The sequence below is a fragment of the Lipotes vexillifer genome, unplaced genomic scaffold (genome assembly GCF_000442215.2).
Source record: "Lipotes vexillifer unplaced genomic scaffold, Lipotes_vexillifer_v1.1 scaffold995, whole genome shotgun sequence".
In the NCBI taxonomy this organism is placed as follows: Eukaryota; Metazoa; Chordata; class Mammalia; order Artiodactyla; family Lipotidae; genus Lipotes; species Lipotes vexillifer.
Genome location: NW_006785389.1, coordinates 558908 through 577650, shown reverse-complemented (window position 1 = coordinate 577650; position 18743 = coordinate 558908). Strand labels below are relative to the sequence as shown.

At 49.2% G+C, this 18743-nt stretch overlaps 1 protein-coding gene across 1 annotated transcript; it reads left to right on the top strand.

Moving 5' to 3' along the window:
• Positions 1-2107: 2107 nt before the first annotated feature.
• On the top strand, positions 2108-12814 carry LOC103079865 (uncharacterized). The gene is made up of 7 exons (XM_007457464.1): positions 2108-2177; positions 2820-2911; positions 5909-6042; positions 7889-7902; positions 8374-8463; positions 10443-10534; positions 12632-12814. The coding sequence occupies exons 1-7, from the start codon at positions 2108-2110 to the stop codon at positions 12812-12814; spliced, it is 675 nt and encodes a 224-aa protein (XP_007457526.1).
• The last annotated feature ends 5929 nt before the right edge of the window (positions 12815-18743 follow it).

Below are 18743 nucleotides of genomic sequence, written 5' to 3'. Positions count from 1 at the left end.
CAAGAGGTTTGCAGATGAGAAGGGCCTTTGGAAAACAGCTTTTGAGCCGCCAGCGCCTCTGTGCGCCTGCGTGCTGCGGGTGGGGGCAGGGAGCCTGTTTGGGGCGCGCATCTTTGAGGGGCAGCCTCGGGGGCATGGGCCCTGGGTGAAACTGGGGATGGGCCCTGGGTGTCAGCCAGAGGGAACTTGTGTTGGAGAGGGTGATGTGTAATTTCGGCTTCTGCGTCTGCAGTTGTGTGTGCCCGCAGTGGTGTGTGTGTGTGTGTGTGTGTGTGTGTGTGTGTGTGTGTGCATGTCCAGGACTGCCTGTGAGGAGGGCATTCAGTACTGACAAGCCCGCCTGCCCACGGGGGAGGCGGGGGTCTCTGAGTTTCCCTGGAGTGTGTCTGCAGATGTGTTTGTGTCATTATGCCCTGGTTTCCCCAGTGTTCATCTGAAAATGTGTGTCTCTAACAATTGTGTGTGTGTCTATCTGGCCGGGTGTTCCCGCCCTTTGACGCACCTTGTATTTGCACGATTATGTGTGAGAGTCTGTGATGGGTCTTATTCTTTAGAAAGGCTTAGAGGGAGAGGTTTGACTCTAAGTTACCAGACAGTGTGTTCTGAGTGTGTGTGTGTATTTAATCATATTTAATCTTCAGGCTTAATATTTATAGTCCTCTTTTTCATGAGGGGAAAGCTGACAGCGCAAGAGGTTAAATAACCCCTGAATCAGGGATTGCAGGCAAAATACAGGGCACCTGCTTAAATTTGAATTTCAGACAAATAATGAATTACCTTTTAGTATATGTATGTCCTGAATATTTCATGGGACTTACCTATACTTAAACATAATTTAGCAAAATAAATAAAAAATGATTTTTATGTAGACATGACCCATGCAGTGTTTGAACATACTTATACTAAAAAATGATTTGTGTATCTCAAATTCAAATCTCAGTTTGCTGTGTATTTCTTGTAATCTTGTTGTTGTTAAATCTGGCCAATTTGATCCTTGAGATCTCTTGGCTAGTGACCGGCAGGCTGGAACCCCCCAGTGCACCCTCCAGGCATACTGGCCAAAGTCCTGCCCAAAGTAAAGCTAGGGTGGAGGCGGGGCCCCAGGACCCCACAGCTGAGCCTGCTGCTAGGCACCCTCACTGCAGTGCTGACCCCTCCCCAGGGGTTGTGGTGAGGCGTCTGTGGACTGGCCCCCTTGTCTTCACAGCAGTCCTGAGAGTCAGTCTTAAGACTCAAGACTTAAGCATCCTGTACCAGAATGGGGCCCCTGAGGCCAGGGAAGCAAGGTCCTGGTCTGAACCATTTGGTCAAGCTGCCTTGTAGCCTTAGGACAGGGCTGAAATATCGCACTAGGAATGATGGCCATGAGGTGCACCTACTGAGTGTCTGCTGTATGCCAGACACCAGAGGCCCTTTTGATACTCAGTTGACTGACATTCACCTTCAGGGTCCCAGCTTTTTGTGGCATAATATTTTTTCATTTTTACTTATTTACAAAACAGAAACAGACTCACAGACTTAGAGAACGAACTTATGGTTACCAGTGGGGAAGAGATAGTTGGTGAGTTTGGAATTGACATGTACACACTGCCATATTTAAAACGGATAACCAACAAAGACCTACTGTATGGCACAGGGAACTCTGCTCAATGTTATGTGGCAGCCTGGATGGGAGGGGAGTTTGGGGGAGAAGGGATACATGGATATGTATGGCTGAGTCGCTTTGCTGTGCACCTGAAGCTATCACATTGTTAATTGGCTATACTCCAATATAAAATAAAAAGTTTTTTAAAAACGTAATATTTCTTCATTGTTTAAATGGTCATACACCCCACACCCATGATCCCTGCCCCTGCCCTTGCCAGGCACCATGGCAATCGCTCTCCCCACATCACACACTGGGCCTTGGAAGAACACTAGAGGGAGGCATTGCCAACACTTTCCCTTGGATGTTGGGGACCTGGAGACTTGGGCAGGGGATGGAGCTGTCTGAGTCCACCTGACATCTGAGAGCGGTGCTGGGGTTCACACCCAGGCCATCTGGGTCCCCAGCCCAGGCACTGACTTCTCTGGTCTCCTGTCCATAGGGAGCACCTGTGGTGTCACGATGCTACCTCTCAGCACCATCGAGGGCCGGGAAACGGAGGAGGTGCAGACCAAGCCGCCGGAGAAGGGAGGTGAGATACACATGGGGTGGAAAACTGTGGGCAGTTGGGAGTGGGGAGGGTCTCCAGGGCACGGCTGATGGGGAAGTGTTGACCCTGAAGACTGATCCCAACCCCAAATATCTCCCACTGGCTCTTCCTGGGAAGGGAGTGCCCTGAGGGGCTCCCAGGATGGAACCACCAGACATCACCTCATGTCAGTAGGTCCTGTCACTGCCCTGCTCAGACTCTTCAGAGATCTCTTGAGAGCTGAATGAATTTGGGCTCCTTTCTGTGGCCTGGACACCCCTGTTGTCTTACCCCAGCCCCTTCACTCACTGACATTCCCAGTCTGTTCCCTGTGGGTCTTCAGGATGCAATTTAAGGCATGTCTGCAGGTGCTGCTGTGCAACCTCCAGCAAGTGTTCTAACCTCTCTGTGCCTTGGTTTCCTCATCTCTAAAGTGGGATGATGAGAGTAGCCATTTCAGAGAGTTATTATGAAGAACCAAAACGGATAATACATGTAAAATACTTAATTGCATGCCTGGCACAAAGCAAGTACTCCACATATATTAGCTCTTGTCAGTGGTTACATGATGAAGATTTTATTATTATTGAGTTTCTCAAGCCTCAGAGGGCAAGATGGCCTCATGCCTCTTGCCTCCTCCCTCAGTTCTGCTTTCTGAGAACCCTGATGATCCACCAAAGAAGCCCATCAGAATGAAGGGAACAATGTTATTCAGAGTCCTGCCGTTCTGTCCTGTGGTAAGTCTCCTTGTTTCCTCCCTTTGGCCAGAGGCCCCTGGGTTCTGAGAAGTCAGCTACATCCACCACCATCTCTGCCCAGCAGAGACCCTTGGGTGGCTGGGTGCCCCTTTGTCCATCTCTCATTCCGGATGTGGCCCCATCTTGTGGGGGATAGTTTTCCTTGAAGATGCTGCCCTCTTTCCTGCCTTCTTTTCTTTCCTAATTCCTGCCTCTGCTCCAATGTCACCTCCTCCATGAAGCCTCCCTTGCTCACTTTTTCTCCATTTCTCTCCAACCCCCTTGCCTTGCTGAAGATTTTTCAGAGTAATTATTGCTACCTGAGAGCATACCTTGTATCTGTGTGTTCATCATCTGTCTTCCCTACTAGAGTAGTTCTTGGGGGCAGGAACCTCCTCTGTTGTTCAATGACATACCCCTGTATGTAGAACAGATGTAACCAGCGGTAAGCACTGTATACACATGAGCTGATTAAATGGAGGAATGAATTAGGGAACGGTCCCTCCTGCGTAGGCAGCTGTGGCTTTGTCCACCTGGACACCATTCCTCCTTCTCCTGCTAACACCCTTGATTTTTCTTGGGGGACCACCTGTCTCCATGCCCTTCAGATGGATCTGATCCCATCCTCAGACCAGCTCCAGGTATGCCCCTGTCCAGTCAGAGCCAGCAATGCCAAGGTTCCCTATGATGGGTTCCAGGCTGAGCAGGTGACTCAACCTTAGCCAATGAGGCATCTGATCTGTCTCTGGAATTCTTAACAGGTGGGAGGGGAGTTTTTGGAGTGGCCCTGATGGGGAACCATGGGGGCCCCGGGGAGAGGTCAGGGGAGGCACAGGGTGAGGATGCTCGCAAGAACACCTCTCCTATTAGTGCCTGCAGCAGTCCCAGGGAGAACTCTCTAGAAATCTTATTAGAAAAAAAATGTAAGAGTCACAGATTGCAAAGCACAGTACAAAGATCATCCAGATTCTCTTTCTATTTGCATGTTTTCTCACATATATATAATATACATATACATTATATATAATATACATATGTATTCCTCAGTGTGTATGGCCTTAGAAATAGAATATTCTCTTTGGTAAGTGTGAGACTGTTGTAGCATTTGGGCTTTTAACTCTTACATGCACTTTCATCTAATCTAATGTCCATATTCCTGGTTTGTTAGTTTAATACCTAATGTCTTTTTGACGTTCTTTTTCCTCTTACACAAGGTCTCGTCCAGGCTTCTTAGTAATGTATCTTTAGTCTCTTTAAGCTGGAAAATCCCCTCAGCCCTTCTTTGCCTCTTACAACACTGACGATTTTGAAGACCAGAGTCACACCCTGCCCCATATTGATGGCTTTTTATTTTGTTGTTTTTGTTGTTGTTTTGACCCATTCCCCCTAATGAGATTCAGGGTAAGCTATGATCTCTTCAATACCACCTAAGTGAAGCCCTGTCCTTCTCAGGACGTCACATCTAGATGCACGTGAGGTTTTGCATGTGAGAAGGAATTCAGGTATAATTTTCTTGCTCTGCAACACAGTAATCACCAACTACCTGCCTGAGGCTACTTAAATGTAAATGAATCAATCTTAAAAAAAAATTCAAAACACCGTTTCTCAGCCGCTCATGGCAGGTTTAAGTGGCCAGATGTGGCCAGTGCCTACCTCACTGGACAGTGCAGATACATAATATTTCTATGGTCACAGAAGGGTCTGTCTCAGGACTGGGTTAGATCTCTTTGGTTATCAGAATTATCACAGAGCATAGCACCCAGAAAGTGAGGTTGTAGGCTTGGTGCTGTGAGACACTGAAGAGGCACTTCAGACAGAGCATCTTATCAATGGCTCTTGGAGACTCCTGGCTCCTTGCACGGTCCTCTGGGCAGTTTGAATCTCAGGGTGGCCAGTGCCCTGCCCGCAGGACACCCCCTTCTGCCTGGGGCGGATTAACCAGTCGGTTACTGATAATGTTAGATAAATGCTAACATTTCCTGGGCACTTTCCACCTGTCAGATACGGAGCTGAACACTTTATATAGATGATCTCGTGTAACCTTCACCAGAGTCCAAGAAATAGGAACTAATATGATCCCCAATGTATAGGAGAGAAACCCAAGGCTCATGAGAGCTTTTTTAAGGTTGTTATTTCAAATTTTGTACATAACCAAGACTCAATGGCTATTTTTATATTACAGTCTTTCGACTCTCAGGACCCATATCTTCATAAAGTATTTCTTTTTTAAAAGAAAAGCAACAAACTGTATCTGTTCACATTTCTGCTCAAACTGCCCTTTTGCCAGAGAGCAGCTTGGCTTCATCTACTGCAGGAGCTGGCACAGAAAAATGTCTAGGTCAGGAGTGGGCAGACTCTGGCCATCCAGCCACAGCCTGTAGTGTAAATAAGGGCTCATTAGCACAGCCACGTCCATCCTTAGGTAGAGTCTGGGCTGCTTTCCTGCAAAGTCCAGTAGCTGTGACACAGCCTGTATGGTCCAGATAGGGTAAACTATTCGCCATGACATCCTTGACAACAAAGGTTACTGATCTTGCTTTGAATAGATGCCAGACTGAAATCAATACGGGTGAAAGTGTGAGAATGTTTAGAAAAAGGAGGGAAACTCTTGAACTACTGTGAGTGGTATACAGTATATAAAAGATATTTTGTGTTTGGGTCCAGTGTACCTGCTACATACATGTCTTTCTAGGTGTGTGCGGCATATCCTCATATTCAAATAAGAAGTTTAGAAACAGTACTTACCCTTATTACCTGCATAAATGATTCTCATTCTGTTAAAACCTGCCCATGGCGACCTCCTTAACTGGTTCCTCTAACGAATGAGGCCCCCGACCCTCCCCCCTAAAACTAAAATCGCAGCCAACACTCAGATACCTGTGCTGGTGTCAGAGACTCTTTTAACCACCTGACTTCTGTTTGGGGCCGGGGATGGGGGAGTGCTTTGCGTGACGCTGAGCCACTCAGCTCTGTTCATTCCTGCGAGTTTGTCCACAGATTCCCTGGACATCTTCGGAGCCAGCGCTACCCGGGCGCCAAGGACAAGCGCTGAGCAAGCCCGCCCGCTCCTGCCCAGCGGCCCAGACAGAACCCGGGTCCGGAGGTCAGTCCCGAGGCCGCAGCCCTAAAGGGTTTGCGCCATCCGGGCGGGGGCGCAGCGCGGGCCGGGGTCGGGGGGAGGGGAGAGGGGGCGGCCGGATGGCGCTGCGGGGTCCCTGGAGGGAGGGCCGGGCCGCCTGGCCAGGATGCGCCGGTGCGTTCGGGGCAACAGGGCTCAGGAGCGGCTGCCTAGGAGCCCCTGAGACCCGATGGTGCCCGCGGTGGGGCCCCTTGAGGAACCCGCGCCTCCCCTGAGGGCGGTCGGGATGCTCAGGCCCTCGTGAGCCGCGGGGCGACTCCAGGTCCGAGGATTTCTCTGGCCGCTGGGAGGAGGGAAGAGTGGAGGGGACAGAGGAGGCTGGGGTGTCAGTAGTAGGGGTGGCGGGGACTCCGTCCGGGGCAGGTGGAGGAGGAGCCCGGGTCCTGGTCCCGAGATTTTAGGAAGTAGGAGGGGCAGACGGGGGCTCTGTAGTTGGATGGAGGAGGCGGGAGGTATGAGGGTTGGTCTGCACACCTGAGAGGCCAGTTAGGTGTCAGGGGTTCGCTTATCTCACTGGCCGAATAAAAACATAGGAACATGACTTTGGGGGGAGTCCATAGAGCAGTTTTAGAGGAGGAGCGGGGAGTCCCTCCGGAAAGGTTTGGGGGTTCACTAAGAACGAATAAGAAGGTTTGCAGATGAGAAGCGCGCTTGGAAAACAGCTTTTGAGCCTCCAGCGCCTCTGTGCGCCTGCGTGCTGCGGGCGGGGGCAGGGAGCCTGTTTGGGGCGCGCATCTTTGAGGGGCAGCCTCGGGGGATGGGCCCCGGGTGTCAGCCAGAGGGAAATTGTGTGGGAGGGTGATGTGTAATTTCAGCTGGTGCATCTGCAGTTTTGTGTGCCCCAAGTGTGTGTGTGTGTGTGTGTGTGTGTGCGTGTGCACGATTGCCTGTGAATGGGGCGTTCAGTACTGACAAGCAGGTCTGCCTGCTTGAGTAGTGGGGGTCTCAGATTTCCCTGGAGTGTGTCTGCAGATGTCGGTGTGTCGTTATGCCCTGGTTTCCTCAGTGTTCATCTGAAAATGTGCGTTTCTGTGTGTGTGTACCTGGCTGGCTGGTCCCACTATACGATGCACCTTAAATTTGCACGATTATGTGTGATAGTCTGTGATGGTTCTTAAGCATCTTAAAAAGGCTTCAAAGAAGAGGTTTGACTCTCAGTTACCAGATAGTGTGTTCTGAGGGTGTGTGTGTGTATTTAATCATATTTAATCCTCATGTTTAATCATTTATTTTCCTCATTTTCATGGACGGGAAAGCTGACAGCACAAGAGGTTAAAAAACCCCTGAATCGGGGCTTGCCAGGTAAAATACAGGATGCTTACTTCAATTTGAATTTAAGACAAATAATGAATTACCTTTTAGTATAAGTATGTTCCAAATATTTCATGGGACTTGCCTATACTTAAACATAATTTAGAAAACTAAATAAAAAATGACTTTTTATGTAGACATGCCCCAGGCAGTGTTCGGTTATGCTATACCAAAAAATGATTTGTGTATCTAAAATTCAAATCTCAGTTTGCTGTGTATTTGTTGTAATGTCATTTTGTTAAATCTGGCAAACTTAATCCTTGAGCTCTCTTGACAAGTGACTGGCAGCCTGGAACCCCCCCAGCCCACCCCTTCCAGACACACTGGTCCAAGCCCTGACCAGGGTAAAGCTGGAGTGGAGGCGCGGTCCCAGGACCCCACAGCTGAGCCTGCTGCTAGGCACCCTTGCTGCAGTGCTGACCCCTCCCCAAGGGCTGTGGTGAGGTGTCTGTGGACCGGTCCCCTCATCTTCACAGCAGTCCCGAGAGGCAATCACTTAAGCATCCTGTACCAGAAGGGGTCCCAAGGCCAGGGAAGCGAGGTCCTGGTCTGAACCATTTGGTCAAGCTGCAATGTAGCTTTAGGACAGCCCTGAAATACGGCACTGGGAATGCTAACCATGAGCGCACTTATTTAGTGCCTGCCACATGCCAGACACCACAGGCCCTTTTGATATCCAGTTAACTGTTATTCACCTTCAGTGTCCCAGCTTTCTGTGTCAAGATATTTCTTCTTTTTCCTAAAGGGGAATAAACACCAGACCCATGATCCCTGCCCTTGCCCTTGCCAGGTGTCATGCCAAATGCTCTCCCCAGATCACGCACTGGGCCTTGGAAGAACACTAGAGGGAGGCATTGCCAACACTTCCCCTTGGATGTTGGGGACCTGGAGACTTGGGGAGGAGATAGAGCTGTCTGAGTCCATCCGACACCTGAGAGCAGTGCTGGGGTTCACACCCGGGCCATCTGGGTGCCCAGCCCAGACACTGACTGCTCTGGTCTCCTGTCCATAGGGAGCACCTGTGGTGTCACGATGCTACCTCTCAGCACCATCGAGGGCCAGGAAACGGAGGAGGTGCAGACCAAGCCACCGGAGAAAGGAGGTGAGACACACATGGGGTGGAAAACTGTGGGCAGGTGAGAGTGGGGAGGGCCCCCGGGGGAGACCTGATGAGGAAGTGTTGACCCTGAAGACTGATCCCAACCCCAAATATCTCCCACTGGCTCTTCCTGGGAAGGGAGGGCCCTGAGGGGCATCCAGGATGGAACATCCCCGACATCCCCTCATGTCAGTGGGTCTTGTCTCTCCCCTGCTCAGAGCCTGCAGGGGTGTCTCTTGGGTCTCCTGGGAGCTGGAATCAATCTGGGCTCCTTTCTGTGATCTGGTCACCTGCCTGGACTGGCCTTGCATCCAGTTGCCAGGTCTAGGGGCTACGAAGTCATTTGTTTGGGATATGATGGAGGCCTGACCCAACGATTTAGCTGAGGGGATGCGCAGGAGTGGAGTAGGTTGTGGACCCTGCTCGTGGCTTGGCCTCATGAATGAGGGATGCTGGGTCTGTTGTGATGCTTCCTTTCTGAAACATCTTACTTTGCAATCATTTTATATTCACAAGAAGTTGCCATAATAGTACATAGAAGTTCCATGGACACTTCATCCCATTTCCCCCAGTATCTTTATTTTATATGATGACACTACATCAAAACTAGTCCATAGATATTGGCACAATCCATGTGTGTTTTTACTTGTATTTCATCACGTCTATAGCTGTGTGTAACCATCATACAAAACAAGATACAGGCCACTGTTTTAGCTACCTACTCCCTTACCAGAGGTAGCTACTTTCCAGTTTCTTGTCCAATCTTCCAGAATGTTCTATGCTCGCTCATACAGACAAGGATGTGTATGCATCTGTTACTATGTATTTATGTCTGATGTACTGTGTGTACTGTATATGCCACTGCCAGTTCCTATTTTGCCTTGTTTCATTTAATCCTGATCTGGCACTTGATATCTTCCAGTCACAGTCCCAATGCTTTCCAAGCATCCAATCACTCATGCTTCACAACTCTGTGAGGTAAGGACAGTGATTGCCCCATTTTGAAGATGAGAAATCTGAGGGGTGACAAGGATGAATGATTAGCTCATGCTGGAATTTGAAGCATTTGGCCTCGGGGTCTTTGACATTAAGCCCTGTGTCCCCTGTCCATCTTGGGGACTCTTCCCCACAAGATGACAAGTTTGTGTTCCAGCTGCCTGGCATTCCATGGTCTGTCTGTACTGTACTGTAGTTTATTTAACCTGGTTCCTGCAGGTGGCCATTCGGGTTATTCCCAGTCTTTGAGGATGACAATAAATGCAAGTAGAAATAAGATTATAATTGGGTCATATTGCACACAGGGGAGTATACCCAGGACAATATGTTTAAAAGGGGGAATGGCTGCATCAAAGGAGGATGTGCATTTGTAATTTGGTGAGTTTGACTGAATGGTCCTCCGTGGAGAGGCGGATTTCCATTCCCAGCAGGAGAGTAGGAGTTTCTAAGAAAATATCTGGATTTGTTGGTAGCTTTGAAATATTAGGAGACTTCACTCTAAATCAAGACATCTGTCTTCTGTGGGGAAACTAGACAATTTTCTGGAGAGGCATCCCCACAGGCAGCTGCATATCAGCTGCCCCTTCCTCCTGGACACGGGCTCCCCAGGGTGCCACCATCTCCAGAGACCCTGTTGTCTTACCTCAGCTCCTTAACTCACTGACATTCCCTCTCTGTTCCCTGTGGGCCTTCGGGATGCAATTTAATGCATGTCTGTAGGCACTGTGTGCAACCTTCAGCAAGTGTCCTAACCTCTGTGCCTTGGTTTCCTCATCTCTAAAGTGGGATGATAGTAGCCATCTCAGAGTTATTATGAACAATCAATTAAGCTATGATGCGTAAAATACTTAAAAGAGTGCCTGACACATAGCAAGTAGTTCACACATGTTGGTTCTTGTCAATGATTTTATGATGAAGATATTATTATTGAGTTTCTCAAGCCTCAGAGGGCAAAATGGCCTCATGAGTCTTTCCTCCTCTCTCAGCCCTGCTTTCTGAGAACCCTGATGAACCACGAAAGAAGTCCACTGGAATGAAGGGAAGACTGTCATTCAGAGTCCTGCCGATCTGTCCCATGGTAAGCCTGCCTGTTTCCTCCCTTCAATCAGAAGCCCCTGGATTCTGAGAACTCAGGCACATCTGCCAGCCTCTCTGCCCAGCAGAGACCCTTGGGTGGCTGGATGCCCCCGTGCCCCCAAGGATGTGGCCCCATCCTCTGGGGGATGGTTTTCCTTGAGGATGCTGCCCTCTTTCCTGCCTCCTTCTCTTTCCTAATTCCTGCCTCTTCTCCAATGGCACCTCCTCCATGAAGCCTCCCTTGGACACTTCCTCCCCATCTGGATCTAACCCCCTGCCTTGCTGAATTTTTTTCAGAGTAACTATTGCTACCTGAGAGAATACCTTCTGTCTGTGTGTTCATCATCTGTCTTCCCTACTAGAGTAATTCTGTGTATGTGTGGCGGGGGGCAGGAACCTGCTCTGTTGTTCAATGACATATCCCTGTGCATAGAACAGATGTAACCAGCGGTAGGCACTGTACACAGGTGGGCTGATTAAATGGAGGAATGAATTAGGGAACGGTCCCTGCTGAGGCAGGCTGCTATGGATTTGTCCACCTGATTACCATTCCTCCTTCTTTTGCTAACATCCTTGATTTTTCTTGGGGGACCACCTGTCTCTATGCACCTTGGTTGGATCTGATCCCATCCTCAGACCAGCTCCAGGTATGCCCCTGACCAATCAGAGCCGGCAATGCCAAGGTTCCCCATGATTGGTTCCTGGCTGGGCACGTTGACTCAACCTTGGCCAATTAGGCATGTGCTCTCTGGGATTCTTGACAGGCAGGAGTGGAGCTTGGAGAGGCCCTGATGGGGAACCAGCGGGGCCATGGGGAGAGGTCAGGGGAGGCACAGGGTCAGGATGCTCGCAAGAACGCCTTTCCTATTAGAGGCTGCAGCAGTGCCAGGGAGGACTCTTTAAAAAATCTTCTTATTAGAAAATAATATGACAATCAAAGACTTTTAAAAAAACAGTACAAAGATCATCCAAATTCGCCAATTGTTATCATTTTTTCTATTTTCATGTTTTCTCATATTATATATATTCATATATATTCCTATAGGAATATATATATATATATATAACTATTCTTCCCTGTGTATCACCTTAGAAATAGAATATTCTCCTATCCTACTGTTGGCATGTTTTCACCAGTGAGCTTTTAACCCTGATACACACTTTCGTCACACCTGCTGTCCATATTCCAGGTTTGTTAATTTACTACATACTGTCTGTTTGGTGTTCTTTTTCCTCCTACACAAGGTGCTGTGTAGGGACAGATATTGTGCTTAGTAATGTATCTTTAGTCTCTTTAAGCTGGAAAATCCCCTCAGTCTTTCTTTGCCTCTTATGACACTGATGAGTCTGAAGATCAGAGTCACACCTCGTACAATGTTGATTGCTTTTTTGGTTCTGTTTTGTTTCATTTCTTTGCTTGTTTGTTTTTACGCTGTCCCTTTAATGACATTCAGGATAAGCTACGATCTCTGGAATACCACCTAAGTGATGCCCTGTCGTTATCAGGACATCACATCTAGATGCACCCTAGGTCTGTCTGCCATCATTGGTGATACGAATTTTGATCCACTCAGCTGAGATGCTTGTCCCTTTTCTCCACTGAATACTTTCTGATTTTTGTTTTCCCCATGCAACTAACTAATGAGATATCAATGGGGAGACACTGTAGATGAACCAAATAATCTAGAAACAGAGAGCATTCTGATCGGTTCCTTTCGGGTCCTGTGCTCACCAGTGAACGAATCATCAGCTTAGGAGATGTGAACCCTAAATCTCTCAACCTGGGCCACATGCCCATGGGCAGTGGAAGTTCTCTACCTTTCCGCAACCACAAGAACAGAAGTATGGGATGAGGCAGCTGTTCTCAACCAAAGGCAGTTTATCCCCCAGGGGACACCTTCAGTGTCTGGAAAATTTTTCTTTGCCACAGCTAAAGGGATAGTGCTGCTGGCACCTGGTGGTAGAGGCCAGAGATGACGCTTAACATCCTGCAATGTACAGGATGCCCCCCCTGACTACAAAGAATGATCTGACCCCAAAATGTCATTAGTGTGACACTAACGTTCTCTTCTTTCTTCTCTGTTCTCTTTCCTTCAAGCCAAGTGTTTGCTTCACCTATTACTTGGAAACGGATGACTCTGACTCTGATTCCCAATTTCCTCCTGAACCTTTGAAACCTGACCCAAACTGCACCTTTGTTCCTCTGCCTGTGTTAGAGTTTCGTGAAATCAAGGTGTGTGAATGTCCCCTGTGCTGTCTCAGCTTTGTCACTGCTTCCTAATACCTGAGCTCCCTCTGCTTCCTGCTCTTGACTCAGCACCCTGGAATCATGCATGCTGGGCTACTGTGATGTAAAGTCCCCAAATACAGCTGCTTAAATAAACCAAACTTGATGTCTCTCTCATAGCTGTGGTCTGTGTGTAAAACTCCCCCAGCCGGTGTGTTGCATCCCCGTGAAGTTGGACAGCCAAGTTCCTTTGACCTTGGTGCTCTGTGCCACGTGGCCGGAGAGGGCTCACTCCCACATCCCATCCACATTGTGGCTCAGGGTAAGGGGGAGGGGAAGAGGGAAGGGGAAGACACACTTTAGTCCTTCAGAGGGCACCTCCTACAAGATGCCCAGGTCACTTTTCCTCAAACCTCATTGGCCAGAACATAGTCACATGACCACATCTAGCTGCAAGAGATGCTGGGAAGTGCAGTCCTTAGCTGGGCAATCCTGTGTCACCTTCTAGCTTCTATTATTACAGCAAAGGAGAATGGCTATTGTGTCCACCACTGACCAGGTCTGTTATGTTAATTTAGCCCCGGCACCAGGCTGTGATGAATACATGAGTGAATGAGTGTGTTCTTCAGTTCTGTCTCTCTCTCCCGTTGACTAGGACCTCCTCCATCTTTACACAAATATTTAGAATACGGAATATTTCGGGACTTCCCTGATTAAGACTCCAAGCTCCCAATATAGGTGCCACGGGTTTGATCCCTGGTCAGGGAACTAAGATCCCCCATGCCGCATGGCATGGCCAAAAATAAAAAAGGAATGTTTCTTGAGCACTGACCATGTCGTAAGCACTGAGCTAATGTCTTTACACATTTTGATCCACTTAATTCTCACAACCATATGGCTGGTTCTGTTATTATCCATCTTTCCAAGACAAGAGAACAGAGGCACAGAGAGTTCATGTCGCTTGCTTCAGGTCACACAGATCATAAGTAGCCAACCCAAGATTCAAACCCAGGCAAGCTGGCTCCAGAGTCTCTGCCCTTAACCGTCATGGTAATAACCTCACACATGTGGACACTGGGACTTTCCCAGATGGTCACACAGCTGTGAGTGGAAGAGCATCTTCCAACATTCATCCCTTCCAAGATTCATAGCATCCATTCACTTACCTCTTCACATATTACATAAATACTTGGAATATGCATGTAACACTTATCTTTAGACACAGTAATGCCACTTAACTACAACAACAACAAAATCCACAGAAATTGTCGATTGAAGTAAAAATGCACAATGTGAGAGTTGTGAGTTTCAGTTTATTTGGGGACTTACTGAGGAGTATAGCCCAGGAAGCAGCCTGTCAGAGAGCTCTGAGGAACTGCTCCAAAAGGTAGGTAGGAGGTCAGTTTCTGTGTGATTTTGGAGAAGGGATCCATGCAGTCAAGTACACACCTCATTACAAGGCTACTGTTCGTTGGGACGAACAGACATATCAGTTAATGTATTTAGTGCTTTTCTAAGTATGGGAGACTCAAAGAATCTTGGGTCATATTATTTTCTCCTGAACATATCTAATGTCTGAGGTGTAAGTAAACCCAGGTTTGGCCACTTGCTGCTCGTAAGCTAATAATTCAAGAGGCAACTGTCAACAGAAAAGAAAGGTGCTTTAATCAGGAAAGCTGACAATCTGGGGAGATGGTGGACTCATGTCCAGGGACCAACTCCAAAGATTCTGCTCAGCCTTGACAGTTTTTAAAGGGAAAAATGGAGGAATCTCAGTGAATCATCGAGGCAGGAGGTTGGGTTCTGCATGATTCTCCATTGCATGCAGAACTGGCTGAGTCTCTCTTCAGATGTTATCTTGCCCACATGATCTGCCGGCAGGATTGCTTAGGGGCGCTATTGGGGGTAGACAGCTAGTCATACTTATTTTTATCTAGGAAAAGAATCGACAGGTTAGACAAGGCATGATGTGCATTCAGGAGAGAATAAGTCAGGAGTTGGTTTCAATTGCTTAGTGATCTCATTCCTCTGATTAGGTTCTTTTAAGGTTAGAGGGGGAACAGAAATGGACAAACAGCAAAGGGCCAAAAAAAAGCTGCATTCAGAGGGGCCTTTCTGCCGCTTTCCCCAGAGCATAGAGTGCCTCACCCGGGTCTTAACCTTGAATTCCTTTCAGGGTGAACTGTAGGTGGTACGGAATGGTGGGCAGCATCCTTTAGTTGGCAAACTTCAGGAGCAACAGCCACAAGGGGTCGTGGAGGTGGCTCCGCTGAGGTTTCTGGGCTCCTCCAGATGCCTGGTGGACGCTCGTCCTCAGCTCACCTAGGCTGGCTTCTCTTGGGGCACTGGGGAGACCTGGCCCTACTCCAGGTATCTTTCATCCTCCAGCAGGCTTGCCTGGTCATGTTCATCCTCATGGCAGGGGTAAAGACGCAAGAGAGAAACAAATGCCAGTTTCATAAGCACTTTCCAAGCTTTTGCTTAAATCACATTTTACCCGCATCCCTTTGGCCAAAGCAAGTTCCATGGCCAAGTACAGATTCAGAAGAGGAGGGCACTACACACTTAGGACAAAGGGTACGGACATGGGGGAGGGTGGAAAACTGGGGCCATGTTTGCAACCTACCACAAGGCAGGATTGTGATCATATCCCCAACCTTCATCGGCTCCCACCTGTCAGAACACAAGAGGATTCACCAGCCAGGCACCTGGGAGGGAAGCCAGGAATGTGAGAGAGCCTTCACCTGCCAGCTGGCCCTTCTCAAGCATCAGAAAAGTCCCTGGGAGGATATGTTATCAGTGTGAGGGATGAGGAAAGACTTCCTGTGTAAGTCAAATGTTCAGAGTCATCAGAGTATGCTTCCCAGATAGAACCCTACAGGTGTCCTGAGTGTGGGAAAGCTTTCACCGAAGACCCGACTCTTAATAATCACGGGAAATTCCCCACTGCAGGGAAGCCGTGTGCGTGCACCAAAGATGGGGTCCTTCGGGCAGGCCTCCTCCCCGACGCACCACCAGAAAATTCATGTTGGAAAAGACTGTAAACTCTCCCGGTGTGAAAGGGCCTTTAGCTGGAATGCACGCAAAACCCCCCAGTGCAGGTAAAATGAGGGAACCTATGTGGGTGGAGATTTCCTTCATTTCTCCTCAGAAGTTTTCTGGTAGACCAGACGTTCTCATTTGGGGTGATACTCCACTGCCCCCTCCTGGAATTTCCCTGCAAGTTTGGGGATATTTCTGGTTGTCCAAAATTGGTGTTGCTACTAGGCTGTAATCGATAAGAGACCAAGGATCCTCTAAACATGGTGTAATGCACCAGGAAACCCCCTGCACAGAGAATGTTCCAGCCCCAAATGTCAATGTCAATAGTATCATTACAGAGAATTGCATTTGAGAACGAATTCAGGTATAATTTTCTTGCTCTCCAATACAGTAATCACTAACTAGCTGCATGAGACTACTTGAGTGTAAACGAATCAATCTTATATAACATTCAAAACAGAGTTTCTCAGCTGCCCCAGGAATGCTTCAGTGGCCAAACGTGGCCAGTGGCTACTGCACTGGGCAGTGCAGATACAGAAAATTTCCAAAGTCGCAGAATGGTCTGTCTCAGGACTGCTTTAGATCTCATAGGCTATCAGAATTATCACAGACTGTATCCCCCAGAAAGTGAGGATGTGGGCTTGGTGCTGTGAGACACAGAAGGAGCACAGCCAGATGGAGCATCTTATCAATGGCTCTTGGAGACCAGAGTCTCCATGCACGGTCCTCTGGGCAGTTTGAGTCTCAGGGTGGACAATTCCCTGCCCGCAGGACACCCCCTCTGCCTGGGGCAGATTAACCAGTCGGTTACTGCTAATGTTAGATAAATGCTAAAATTTCCTGGGCACTTTCCACCTGTCAGGTATGGTGCTGAGCATAGAAGATCTTATGTAACCTTCACCGGAGTCCCATGAAATAGGAACTAATATGATCCCCAATTTGTAGGAGAGAAACCCAAGGTTTATGAGAGGTGTTTTTAAAGCTTGTTATTTCAAATTTTGAACATATATCAATAATCTATTCTTATTTTTATATTACACTCTATCAATTCACAGGATTCAAATTTTTATAAAATATTTCTTTTTTTTCAAGTATATATGTTTGCATTTCTGTCCAAACAACACTTTTTACAGGAACTTCTTGGCTTTATCTACTCCAGGGTCTGGCATAAAGTATTCTCTAGGTCAGGGATGGGCAGACTCTGGTCATCCAGCACACAGCCTGTTGTGTAAATAATGGCTCCTTGCCACAAGTACACCCATTCCTTACCTAACATCTGGGCTGTTTTCATGCAAAGTGGAGTAGCTGCTACTCGGACCCGATGGCCCAGAATTCTAAAGTATTTGCCATGACATCCTTGACAAGAAAGGTGACTGACCTTGCTTCGTATAGATGCCAAACTGAAATCAATACGGGTGGAGGTGTGAGAATGGTTAGAAAAAGGAGGGGAAATCGTGAACTATTGGGACTGTGATGCACAGTGTAAAAGATATTTTGTGTTTGAGTCCAGGGCACATGCTGCATACATGTGTTCCTCCGTGTGTGGCGTGTGTTTGTTCATATTCGAAGACCAAGTTTAGAAATACTGCGTACTCTTACTTCCTGCACAAGTAATTCTCAACCACTAAAACCCTGCCCGGGGCGACCTCCTAAACTGCTTTCCCTAACGAACGAGGTCGAAGAGGCCCCCGACCCTCCCCACTATTAACGGAATCGCAGCGAACACGCTGACGCCTGTGCTGGTGTCACAGACAGTTTTAACCACCTGACTTGTGTTTGCGGGCGGGGGTTGGGGGGTGTGCGTGTCGCTGAGCAGCTCAGCCCTGTTCATTCGCGCGAGTTTGTCCACCGCGTCCCCGGGCATCTCCGGAGCCAGCTCTGCGCGGGCGCCAAGGACAAGCACTGAGCGAGCCCGCCCGCTCCTGCCCAGCGGCCCAGCCAGAAGCCGGGTCCGGAGGTCAGTCCCGCGGCTGCAGCTCTGAAGGGTCTGCGCCATGGGGCTGGGGCGCAGCGCGGGGCGGGGGGCGGCGGGATGGCGGCGCTCCCAGGCAGGATGCGCGGGTGAATTCTGGGGAGTGGGGTGCAGGAGCTGCTGCCTAGGAGCCCCTGAGACCCGATGGTGCCCGCGGTGGGGCCCCTTGAGGAACCCGCGCCTCCCCTGAGGGCGGTCGGGATGCTCAGGTCCTCGTGAGCCGCGGGGCGACTCCAGGTCCGAGGATTTCTCTGGCCGCTGGGAGGAGGGAAGAGTGGAGGGGACAGAGGAGGCTGGGGTGTCAGTAGTAGGGGTGGCGGGGACTCCGTCCGGGGCAGGTGGAGGAGGAGCCCGGGTCCTGGTGCTGAGGTTTTAGGGGGCAGGACGGGCAGACGGGGGACTCTGTAGTTGGATGGAGGAGGTGAGAGGAACAGGTTTGCTCTGCACACCAGAGAGGCCGGTCGGGTATCAGGGGGTCAGGTAGCGAACTGGCCAAGTAGAAAATCGGAAAATGATACTGCAGGGAGTCCAGACGGTAGTTTGAGGGATGAGGAGCGGGGGGAGCCCCTCCGGTTGTGTTTGGGGGTTCGCTGAGACGCACAAGAGGTTTGCAGATGAGAAGGGCCTTTGGAAAACAGCTTTTGAGCCGCCAGCGCCTCTGTGCGCCTGCGTGCTGCGGGTGGGGGCAGGGAGCCTGTTTGGGGCGCGCATCTTTGAGGGGCAGCCTCGGGGGCATGGGCCCTGGGTGAAACTGGGGATGGGCCCTGGGTGTCAGCCAGAGGGAACTTGTGTTGGAGAGGGTGATGTGTAATTTCGGCTTCTGCGTCTGCAGTTGTGTGTGCCCGCAGTGGTGTGTGTGTGTGTGTGTGTGTGTGTGTGTGTGTGTGTGTGCATGTCCAGGACTGCCTGTGAGGAGGGCATTCAGTACTGACAAGCCCGCCTGCCCACGGGGGAGGCGGGGGTCTCTGA

Excerpts from the sequence above, each read along its gene's own strand:
- LOC103079865 (XM_007457464.1), top strand. The coding sequence starts at position 2,108 with ATGCTACCTCTCAGCACCATCGAGGGCCGGGAAACGGAGGAGGTGCAG. Across the intron at positions 8,464-10,442 it reads CAAGCCACCGGAGAAAGGAG|CCCTGCTTTCTGAGAACCCT; the intron begins GTGAGACACACA and ends CTCCTCTCTCAG. Across the intron at positions 10,535-12,631 it reads TCCTGCCGATCTGTCCCATG|CCAAGTGTTTGCTTCACCTA; the intron begins GTAAGCCTGCCT and ends CTTTCCTTCAAG.